The sequence below is a fragment of the Medicago sativa genome, chromosome 7 (genome assembly GCF_051527215.1).
Source record: "Medicago sativa cultivar Bolivia chromosome 7, Bolivia_mono, whole genome shotgun sequence".
NCBI classification, from domain to species: Eukaryota; Viridiplantae; Streptophyta; class Magnoliopsida; order Fabales; family Fabaceae; genus Medicago; species Medicago sativa.
The window spans coordinates 17,191,530-17,203,790 of record NC_140755.1 but is presented as its reverse complement, the minus strand read 5'-3'; the positions used below and the strand labels follow the sequence as shown (position 1 = coordinate 17,203,790).

The 12,261-nt window shown below is 34.6% G+C and overlaps 1 protein-coding gene and 1 long non-coding RNA gene across 3 annotated transcripts; both read left to right on the top strand.

The window, feature by feature from the left end:
- Positions 1 to 1,229: 1,229 nt before the first annotated feature.
- Positions 1,230 to 2,336, top strand: LOC146904680 (uncharacterized). Its single transcript, XR_015017733.1, has 3 exons — positions 1,230 to 1,338; positions 1,499 to 1,572; positions 1,819 to 2,336. It is a non-coding gene; the product is annotated as an uncharacterized LOC146904680 (long non-coding RNA).
- Positions 2,337 to 7,896: 5,560 nt separating this feature from the next.
- Positions 7,897 to 10,461, top strand: LOC146904679 (small ribosomal subunit protein mS81 (rPPR8)-like). Of its 2 annotated transcripts, none has more exons than XM_085724676.1 (2): positions 7,897 to 9,973; positions 10,397 to 10,461. In XM_085724676.1, exon 1 carries the CDS (start codon positions 8,019 to 8,021, stop codon positions 9,903 to 9,905), a length of 1,887 nt encoding a protein of 628 aa, XP_085580802.1. In that variant the 5' UTR covers positions 7,897 to 8,018; the 3' UTR covers positions 9,906 to 9,973; positions 10,397 to 10,461. The 2 variants fall into 2 exon arrangements, with proteins under 2 accessions (XP_085580802.1, XP_085580803.1); XM_085724677.1 differs by having other exon boundaries at positions 10,229 to 10,461.
- The last annotated feature ends 1,800 nt before the right edge of the window (positions 10,462 to 12,261 follow it).

Below are 12,261 nucleotides of genomic sequence, written 5' to 3'. Positions count from 1 at the left end.
ACTGCCGGAGTGCAAGTGAATATATCTTGGTATTGATGATGATAGAAAGGAAGTAGGCACAACAGGTTATCATTTTGACTAATCTGACAGTGGCATAGTTCTTGTTTCAATGTTTGACTAAGGATGACACGGTGGTCATTGACACCAATTAATGCACAAATGCCATTCATTTTTCCTAAACTTACACGTTGTTGCATGAGATTTAGGTAGTGTTTGGTAGATTGATTAGATTATGGCGTAGTATAATATATGTAGTCTGTTATATATTTGCTGCATATTAAAAGGGGAATAAAATAGATTATAATGTAAGGAAAGTGGTGCGTTTTGGTTCCAGAATGAAAGAGTTCTGTTTCGTTCGCATACCAAAAAAAAAAAACTTAAAGGACCAGTTTGTTATAATCAAATAGGACCTCATGTGTAATTTAGCTTCATTATAATACTGATTGATTTTAACACAAATATATAATTAAAGTAAAAAGTCAAATGTTTGACTTTTTTATGGTGAGTAATGTATAAGTACAATAGTATCCTTAATTCACACATCAAGCCGTTAACATGTTCCGTAGAACAAAAATAATTTGAGATAGATATGTTTATGGGGAAACTATAACTCAAACTTCAAATTCAAACCCATTCCTTCTGCTTCTTCTTCTTCTTCTTATTATTATTATTATTATTATTATTATTATTATTATTATTATTATTATTATTATTATTATTATTATTATTACTATTACTATTACTATTACTATTATTATTATTATTCACTTTTGTGCCCTGTTTATCTTTCTTTTGTTTATTTTCTTTCTATTAATAATCATGTTGTTCGAATTCTCTTTCTCTCATGTTTGTATGAGAAGATGAAGTTCTGCAGGACCTATCAGGAATACATGCAAGCTCAGGAGCAGAAGAAGCTCCCTATAGTGGATTCAAGAAGCTCAAAAAGATCATGAAAAATGTAGATGATTTTCTCAATTTCACAAACCTTGCTCAGATCAATACCCATGTACGTAACGTCACCCATCATTGCCCTGATCAATTTTGATGGTATCATTTTTATCAGCTTGAATTCTTTTATCAGCTTTGACATTCCTCAAAATCTTGGAATTCCCTGCCCATTCATTTCTTCCAGGTAACTAACTAATTTGTTTTTATGTTGATTCTATTTCCAAATAGTTATTTTTGAACTGAAAAGAAAATTGGTGACATTAATAATTTTAGTGTCTAGACACCATAAAGGTATCATTCCATATTCTATATTCTTCTAGATACAACTAATGATTGGTCTGAGGAGGAGATTGAGAAAACATCAGAGACAATTGGTTACGGGGCTGCTAAGTAAGCTTCTTTAACTTTAAGCCTTTTTCATTCTCCTGCTTTAAAGCAAAATCAACATCCTGTGATGGAAGTCTTTACAATCATGCATGTCACTTGCAATTTCTAAATGACTCGTAGGCTTATAGTCCCTTATGTTCGTTCTTTTGATCTGTGTTTACAGGTATATGTGCTGACTTGAAGATCAACAGATTAACGAATCACACATTCGATTTTAAGCACATGCTTAGTGATAAGGTAAGGTGGCATTCACTGCATACAAATTGAGAGTTGGCTTGTGAACTTACAGTAAAGAATCTGGTAGATTTAGTAGCCATTTTATTTAGGCCGTTTTCCACTATATTTGGACCCTTTGAAGTATAGGGTAACTTTTGATAACAATGGATTAAAATACCACTATATTTGGACCCTTTGAAGTATAGGGTAACTTTACAATTTGAAGTTATTTATGTCTCACCTTTTCCTAAGATTTTTGTGTAACAGGGGAATACCGCAGTTTATTTGCTCTACGCACATGCTAGGATTTGTTATATTATCAGGAAATCGGGTAAAGACATTGAAGAAGCAAAGAAGGATTTGCGCGTGCGCTTGTATGGTATACACTTTTCTTGGCTTATTTTCTTTTGAATGTGATCCTGTTCATTACAAACATCATGCTTATTTGAATTTGATAATTAACCATGAACAGATACAACCTCTTCTATTAGTGAAGCACTCAAAACAGAAGAGGATGAGCAACTCTCGAGAATCATATTGTACGAAGTTTAGTGCCTTTACTGTCAGTAAGTGTATCTATACCTTACATAGTCTTTGCGAAAGATCTTTTGAAAAAGAAATCGATCATATTATCCCAAAATAATATATTTCCAAATATGGGTAACTTGTCATTTCTTAAGTGTACCCGTCGGGTATCATGAAAATAGGCAGTAGGAAGACCATTTATATATTACTTTTTAAAAGGATAAAAGTTCGTCATTGCTAGGATTCATTAATTTTTTTTTAAAATTTTTGCTGTAGATTTGCTACAGAATTGCTACGTAAAGTCATAGTTATGTTACTGTACATTTATTGCGAAATTGCTATGATAAGTTACAGTTGCTTTGCTACGGAAAATTCATTTTCAATGCTTTCTTGCTGCGGATTATCTAAGGAATTGCTAGGATTTTTGTTAAACTAGCTACGGACTTACTTGAAATTATTTCCCAAGCAAGTTTGTCTCTCAATTCATGCTACGGCCGAATCCATAGGTATTCCGTAGTATATCCCTAGCTAAACTCGTTTGCTAGGAATTAGCTGAGAATTCGCTACTAAATTGGGCGTAGCAAATCACATATTTTCTTGTAGTGATAAAGAGACAACTTGATATATATGTTACCTAAGGCAAAAGGTATTGAGATGAATATCATCTATGTTTTCACAAATGGAAAGTCGGATAAAATTTCATAATATTGCAGGTGACACTACTTGCAATTGCATACACAGTAAATTCTTAATCATAGATTTCCTAGTTCTTGTTCATATGTACATTTAGGAGTGCTCACTTAAATCTATAGTTCGAAAGTTGCCCCTAAATTTCATTCGATTTGCTGAGAGAACATTGAAAGTTGCATTGTACTGAATAAAAAGAGTGCAACTTTCAAACTATTTTTAAAAAACTAATACTATTAACACCAAAACTTAGATATTCAATTAAAAATTACAAAATAAAGAATAATAGAAAAGATTACTAGATAAGCACTCTATCTAAGTGATAAATGACAAACTTAACAGAGTACTAACATTGTTCTATTATATTGTATGATGTCACACATGTTAATGTATATTTTCGATCTTTAATATTAAGTGACACAATTGAATATCTTTCTCTCTCTCTCTCTCTCTCTCTCTCTCTCTCTCTCTCTCTCTCTCTCTCTCTCTCTCTCTCTCTCTCCAGATATCATGATATTGATACAAAATTTCCACCGCCGCTTAGCCAAGAGCACAAGGCGGGTTCACCCATTCCAAGCGGATTTTTTTTTCCAATCGCATAAGCCTGGACTTCCCTCCCTAATTAGATGCTTAAGGGGCACAAGTTGAACAAATTCATTGTTGGTAACGCAGTTAACTTTGTCACACATGCGATGCACAATTTCGATCTTTAATTTTTTTTTTAAGAAGCGATCTTTAATATTTTAATTATTCATTAGAAAAAATCTATAAAAATTTGATATTTTGAAAATATTCATCGAGACAAACTCAACAACATCTTATATGTTATTTTGTCTTTGTATATTAGTAGAAAAATATGATCAAAATATGTTATGTAAATAATGTGCATTATCTAATATGGTCACTTGATATGGGACAGAGGAAACACATAATTTTGCGTATTTTAATCATTTATGAATTTATCATATCTATAATTTTACTAAAATTTCTTAATTTATGGTTTTTACGAAATTGATTTATCTTTATTTTGGTAGAATGATAAAGAAAAATAGGGAAAAAAATACTAAAAACATGGCTCAGCCTGGGGCATCAATCCTCAACACTGACTTCAACTTCGATGGGGGAGCTTGCCAAAGAGCCACACATACCCTTAAAGAGTGTACGAGCTTGGCTAAGAAATTCGCGCAACAGTTTCCTATTCCTAACTGTTAGTGAAGATTTTTGATTCAATGAAGCATATTCCTAACATTTCTTTTCGACATCTGCTTAGAGACTTGAAGGTTCCTTCGAGGCATATTCTTACCAATTTAAGGAATAGGACTGGTCGAACTTCAACTACTACTAAACATATTTATAATGCATGTCATAGGTATAGGTAGTCTATTACGGGTCCGAGTACATATATACACCATCTCATGAACTCATTGGTTAAGAATAAGTATGTGTATCACTGTAGGAAGTATGTTGATTTTGATGATATCAGAAATATTTTCTGGGCGCATCAGGATTCCATTAAGTTGTCTAACATGTTCTCTACTATGCTCGTGTTGGATTCCACTTATAGGACCAACATATATCGTCTTCTATTGCTTGAGTTTGTTGGTGTAAATTCTATATTGCCTTTGCTTATATGATGTATAAGAAGGAATATAACGTCAATTGGGCTCTAGAGATGTGTCGTGATCTGTTGAATTTTAAAGATATTTCACCCAAATTTGTTGTTAGTTATTGGGATAATGCTTTGATGAATGTTGTTGATACTGTATTCCCAGAGGCTAGTAATATGTTGTCTGAGTATCACATTGGAAAAAATGTTAGAGAAAAATGTAAGACAAATTGCAAAGTTAAGGAGCTCAATGGGCTGGATGGGAAAGATAACAATTCAAGAGAAATGGTAAAGACGATAATGAATGCTTGGGTGGGTATTGTGAATTCAGATACAAAGCAGGTGTATATTGATAATTACAACCAATTCAAAATTATATGCAACATGTTTCATAAATTTTTGGAATATGTTAAAACAACTATTTTGGGACTAGGGTGGGAATAGGCCAGACCGGGATTTTATAGGCTTGAGCATGGCGTACGAATTTTTTCTGCAACCTTAGCCTGCTCTATGACCTTTCGTAGGCCTATTTTTTTTTTGCCTGACCTAGCCTGAAAGCCTATTTACAGGTCTACTTCATATTAAAGTCATTAAATAATCCATTTTATCTACTTTTAAATAGGCTAAATCGGCCTTAAAGCTTATTTGTCTGTAAGGCTTGTCTATCACTATAAGACCTTAAAATCCTGTTTCAATATAAGGTCTTAAACATATTTAAAAAGTTCACTATTTGAATTGTTTCTTGATTTTTATGTTTAATATAAATTATATTTTAATATAAATAAAAAATAAGTTTTAATATTATGCATAAACAGGCTGACCTATCAGGCTTCGTAGTCTTTTTTGGTAGCATATGCATAGCCTATTTACTTAAATAGGTTTTTTCAAAAGCCTAAGCCTAACTTTTTTAATAAACAGGCCAGGCTGTAGACCCCTATAGGCCAGCCTGACCTATTTCCAACTCTATTTGGGACTGGTGCAAGAATAAGTTGTGAGGTTTTGAGTAAAAAAATTAATGCTTATGGGAAATACAACGACAAAAAGAGTTGAATCTGCGCACAGTTGGTTGAAAAAGAATTTGACTAGTAGTGTGAGCGATTTATGTACAAAGTGGTCATCTGATCACAACATGTTAGAGTCACAACATACTCAAAACACCCGAGCATGATCTTGCCTGAACATTGGTTCAAAGGAAAAATGTTGTGGTCTAAGTTGATTAGAAACATATCAACGAACGTTTTACATTATCTCTCAAACAAGGATAATCGAGCAGTTGAGTGTGATATGGATAAATCTAAATGTGGCTGCTTAATTTTCATCACATACGAATTACCGTGTGCGATTGCCAAGAAGATAAAGAACAACACCCCATTCTGTTTTGATGAAATTCACACCCACTGGATGAGATTGCAGTTTCAGTATCAAGGTGATCCTAAGGATAGAAAGGCAGTCATCTATCTTCTACCATAATGGGATTTGCTTCAAGTCCTTTTAACAAACTGTGTTTGGTTGAATTTCTGTTTTCTACACTCTATTATGGTTCTAGGACATTTCAAATTCTATAAGTCGAACAAAATATATATTCCCCGACTTATATAATCTGAAAGGTCAATTTTCAAGCCCCATGTAAACATACTTGGACTGCATGTAGGAGGGGTGTTTGGGACATTTCAAATTAGATAAGTCGAACTAGGTCTTACATATTTGAATTATATAATCTGAAACGTCTTAGAACAAGAACATAATGCATTTTCACTGGTTTTTTTTACTGCATTTCAACTAACAGTTTTGTATACAATACATGCTCGGTTCAAAGATGCCGACTACAACATGAAGCTACACATGAAAGAACAATTTTAACAGTTTGTTTTGTAATAGATGACCTCTATGCATCCACCTCCAAAAAAGGCCAATACAAAAGGGGCGCAAAAGAAGAATAAACATATTGTACGTTAAACAAAGCGATCACCTTCACTCTGGGAGCATATTGACTCTCGGGGATCTAAATACACATGTTTCACATACCATGTTAACAAGGTTAAGTATGAAAAATGCACGTAAAAGTAACAAGAATTTATAACTAATTCTGCATAATACATGTTGTGTTCTCTTAATCTTTTGGCACTTCAATACCAACATCTTCAACAAACTAACAAGAATTTAATCTTTTGAAAGAAACAATAGAACTCCCAGGTGAATGCTTGAGAGTTGTTGTTTAACAGGTTGAACTTATCCAATTTCAGAGGTAAGACAATTGTTGTAGTTGGAAGGTGCATTCCCTACCTAATCACAATCTTATGGCGGAATCATACTGTTGAGAATATCTTCAGTTGATCTCTGCAACGTGACAAACATATCGATCAACGGAACCATGCTGTGCTGCCAAAAAATCGAGAACATGCTCCTCACGTCGTCGTCGTTCTTTATTTCTAGCCGACTGTTATTCTCCCATCGTCCAACGTTGGATGTTCATACCAAATGTATTTCACCCTCCTTGTGTCTCCGGGGTTGAGTCCTTGGTTGATTTCATCCAGTTGATCCTTGAGACCTTTTAACGTGACATTAATGTACCGAACCTTGAACATCTGAGAATTTCCACCATTGAAGCGTATGCTAACACTGAACAAATCGGTCATTGTTTCAAATCTACACCATAAAAAAGTAAACAATCAATGAAAAACTCATTCAGACATTTCATCAAACACTTGGAGTGCAAAATATACATAAACCTTAAAGATCATAATTATAACATAAAAATGCAAAAAATTTAACAAAATTAATCAACTTATATCTACTCTTAAAATAAATCATATACTCTTGTAAATCTACTAAAGAACTATTTTTTTTTTTTAAAAAACACCAAAATCTAAAATAACCATAAAATTCAAAACTATAACATTTTTTTTTTGTGGTGGCCGGGGTTTGAACCCCGGACCTTGCATATTTTATGCATTGTCCAACCAACTGAGCTAAGCTCAAGAGGACAAACTATAACATAAACATCCTGCAAACATTTTAACAAAATTAATCAACTTACATCTACTCCAAAAATGAATTATAACATGTAAATCTACTCAAAAATTAAAAAAGAAAAACATTTATAACAACTAAAATGTAAGTTAGTACTATGATTACTTACTTGTGATTTTGTTGACTAAATTTGATTGAGATTTTTAGAGAGATTTTGAGAGAGATTGGGAAAATTTTGTGAGATTTTGAAAGTTATAATGAATGAGAGAGCTTCTGCCTGGATTTGTATCAGGATCTTATCGGCACTTAACTGCCGATGGAATCCTCGGAACTTAACTGCCGCCGGCTCCATCGGTGGTTAGCTGCATCCGGTTCTTTTATTTATCGGCAGGTAACTGCTGTCGGGCGTTTCCGTCATTTACATGTGTTTTTCAGCCATTGATGATGTGTCAACAACAAATTTCTAGTCAAATGGTGTGTAAGAAGCATGAAGGGTGTGAGATAATAAAGAAGCCCAATTACAAAAGGACCAAATTGAAAATTAAAATCGACCCAAACAAAAACCAAAGCAAAAAATTCTAAATCCCTAAAACCCTAATTCCCATTTCTCTCTTTCTCTCACTCAAAATCTCACTACAATTTCAACTCTCAATCCTTCGATTCATTCTTCACAACAACAATGAGGAATCAATGGCGCATTCTTCATCTTCTTCTTCGCACTCACCACAAAATCCCCAATCAATCTCACACACTTCGCTCTTTCTCTTTCACCCCCCTTCGTTTCAACACCAATCACTCCAAATTCCTTATAAACCCTAATTTCCGTCATTTCTCTTCCGAACCAGTTATCCCACAACCCAATCCCGATCACACCGTCATCGTTGATATATTCTCGAAATCCATAGATCTTAATGAAGTTAACAAACACCTTGATTTGATCAATCACGATGCTGTTAACGCTGTTTTGAGGAAATTTGATTCTGATCTTGATTCTGCGCGGAGATTGTTCAAATGGGTATCGGAGAATTGTCCGGAAAAGTTGAGTTCGAAATCATATAACCAGATGCTGGGAGTGTTGGGAATTAATGGAGCTGTTGATGAGTTTTGGGATTTGGTTGTTGTTATGAGGAAAAAGGGTTTTGGTGTTGCGAAATGGGTGAAGGATAGAATGTTGGAGTATTTTGAAAAGGGTGGAATGAATGATGATGCTGTGAAGTTGAAGGAGTTGTTTGGTAAGGATACAGTTGAGAGGAAATTTACTAGGTTGTGTAGGATTGTGAGGAAAAATGTGTGGAGTGATGAAGTGGAGAAGGAGATTAGGGATTTGGATGTTGGGTTTTCGAGTGAATCGGTTAAGTTGGTTTTGGAGAGTTTAGGTTCGGAGCCGAATAAGGCGTTGATATTTTTTAGGTGGGTGGAGGAGAGTGGATTGTTTAAGCATGATGTAGGGAGTTATAATGCGGTGGCGAGGGTGCTTGGAAGGGAGGATTCGATCGATCGGTTTTGGAAGGTTGTTGGTGATATGAGGAGTGGTGGATTTGAGATGGAAGAGGAGACTTTTGTTAAGGTTTTGGGACGGTTTTGTAAGAGGAGAATGATTAAGGATGCTGTTGATTTATACGAGTTTGCTATGGCTGGTGTCAACAAGCCTACGCCGCCGTGCTTTACCTTTCTGTTGAGAAAGGTTGTTTCTGCTAAGGAGTTAGATATGAATTTGTTTTCGAGGGTGTTGAAGGTTTTTACCGGGAACGGGAATGCTTTGACAGATTCTATGGCTGATGCTGTACTGAAATCTTTAACAAGTGTTGGTAGGATTGGGGAGTGGAATAAGGTTTTGAAGGAAATAGAAGATTGTGGGTTTGTTGCTAGCGGTGGTTTGAGGCGTAAAATTGCATTTCGACTCGGCGCTACCGGTAACAAGGAACAAGCTAATGAGTTTGTGGATAGAATTGAAGCATATGGGTCTAGTACAGACCGCAAGATGCGGGAATCTTTAGTTGAGGGGCATTGTGTAGGTGGGAACCTTGATAAGGCCTTCGATTCTTTCAAAGAGATGGTTGAGAAAGAGGGAGTTGCATCTGCGGGCTATACTTTTGATGTGTTGATGAATTCATATTGCCAAATGAATAGAGCGAAAGATGCATACAAGATTCTTTGTAAATGGGTGAACGAAAAAGAGTTAAAGCCTCGACATTCTACTTACAAGCTTTTGGTAACTAAGTTATTGGCTCAGGGAGGATTCACAGATGCCTTAAATCTTTTGGGTCTGATGAGAACCCAAGGTTTCCCTCCTTTTACCGAACCCTTCATCGAACACATATCAAAGCGTGGAAGTGGTGATGACGCCGTTCTGTTACTCAAGGCAATGACCTCAAAGAAGTTTCCATCTACATCTGTGTACCATGTAATGTTTAGTGCATTCTTCAAGCAAGGAAGGCATGGAGAAGCACAAAATTTCCTGTCAAAATGTCCAAGCTTCATTCGTGACGACGCTGACGTCTTGGCTCTCTTTTGTTCCATGAACACTAAAGAAGCTGCTGCTTCTTCTGGTATGGTGGCTGCTTAAGTTTACAAAATGTATCTCAAATTGTACTCTCAAGAAGATTGCGCAATGGCACTTGTTAAGGAAAATTGGTGAGAATTTATTTTGTCCTTCATCTAAAATATTGATATGACAAGATGAATCTAGCTTTCAATTAGGCCAAAGAACCCAAATAATTTTTTTACAATCTTATGCATGCAATTTGTTTTTCACATGTTCCCGATAATCCTTGTTTCAAGCTTCATTATTTATTGAAGGACGACAAACATATTCTTTGGTTGGTGCTTGATATCAATGGACGTTGTAGTTCTCTCGTCATTCTGATTTACTAAACTGTTTTAGTATAGATTGTAGATCAAGATAATGCTATATGAGGAGCACTTTTACGCATACAAAAATGATACAATTTGTTCCTGTATGAGGTTGGCCCTCTGTTATTTTGAACAGTATTATCAGAGATTGATGCCTTCAATTTAATGTGTAACTTTGTTTCTCCTGGAACTAACAATTTTCAGATGGGGATACCACTTGTTTTTCAGCCTGAATTATGGTAATGCAACACATTTCAAGAGTTGTTAAATTTGGTTAGTTATTAATAAGGTTTTTTTTTAGCAATCTTCAAAAGTTGTTGTTAAACTTGGTTAGTTATTTTAATAAGGTTTTTTGAGCAGTGACATGGTTTGCTGCGGAACCTTTAACTTTTAGGAGCATATGACTGTTGGACGAAAACAACTGAAATTGTTGCTTTTTACTCTATAGTTTAGATAATTTTCTTTTAATGTCATCCTGTTAAGCTATGAATGTTAATGATCAGTATTTTAGAGTTGTTCATACTCTTAATAAAGTAGTTATGCATGCTTCTTTTATTATCTAATTAAAATTTAGAGTATTAATTACTATCACTTAAATTGGACTGGTGGTAAATATTTGAGTAGATTGTTTGGGATTATTTATAAGTTCAAACTTCATTATTACCGTTGCACATACAGGAATTAGAATTGTAATATATTGTTAACAATGTCTACTAAAAAACCTCTTTCTCACGCCACATCCGTGCTGATGTATTGGATCTCTTTTGTTCCACGAACTCTAAAAAAGCTGCTGCTTCTGGTATGTTGGCTGCTTAATGGTTCAAAATCTATCTCATAATGTACTCTCCAGAAAATTATGCAATGACATTTGTTCAGAAATTTGTGGTGAGAAATTGGATAAGGCCAAAGAACCCAAATAAATTTGACAATCTGAGTTTTTTTTTCCATGCAATTTATGTTTCACATGTTGGTAACTCCCCTGTCTCAAGCATCACTATCAATTATTGAAGGACAACAAACATATGCGTTGGTCTGTGGTTCATATCAGTCACTTTGTAGTTCTCTTATCATTCTGATATAGACCGAATTCGTACAGTTTGTTCTTGCTCGAGGGTGGGGTGTGTGTTTCAATTTGGTTTAGCCTGATGACTTCAAGAGTTGTTGTTAAACTTGGTTGGATGTTATTGTTAATAAGATTTCTTGAGCAATCACATGTTTTAGCCGTTTAGGAATACATGACTGTTTTAAGGGGTAATTATGCCAAAAAAAAAAAAAAATCCTTTGGTTCTGAAGGAAAAAAAAATCCATAGTGGGAAAGTAATTGATCTTGAATTAATTTATCCTAAAACCAGATGGATTCAAATAATTTATCCTTTCATTGGCCTTGCCGATGTGGAAAGTAATTGCTTAAACCACATTAGTCATAAGCATGTCACAACAATGCCAATTTGCATATATTTGAAAACTATCAGTTCAGAGTTTATTATTGGATTTAAAACAAATAAAAAAATCACTTGTATTGAATTAGAGTTAAGATGCTTTTTTTTAGACAGTGAATTAATTTCATTGATTAACTTGGAAATCCCTATGAAGAGTAGTCATGATATGGACAGGAACATTGCCTTTCCATGACATACAACCAACTGGAATTGATAAGCCAACAAGGCTATGTACAACAACATTACTTCTCTTTAACAAAGCTAAACTAGCATTTCCTAATCTTGCCATTATAGCTAAACAGTATGATTAAATCATCAATAGCAGTAAATTTTCCAGCACCATAAATACACCTTACTACTGTTTCAGCATCCATCTCAATGATGAAGTTCCTGAGTTTTTTCTGTTCAGCACAGACCCATGGTTTCTGCTACTAAAGGAGAGACTACAACATCTTCTTGTCTTGTTTCAACAAACAAATTAGATCCACAGTGATCACTAGCAATCAAACCCCAAACCTGTATTTCCATTTGAGAAACGCCCTGCATCTACATTTATTTTGTTGGAATTCTCTGGATGTGGTAACCATTTTACTTGAGTTGCAGCAGCGTGTGGAGGCTGCATTCTTTTAA

Bases quoted from the DNA above. Each gene is read 5' to 3' on its own strand.
- LOC146904679 (XM_085724676.1), top strand. From the start codon at position 8,019: ATGAGGAATCAATGGCGCATTCTTCATCTTCTTCTTCGCACTCACCAC.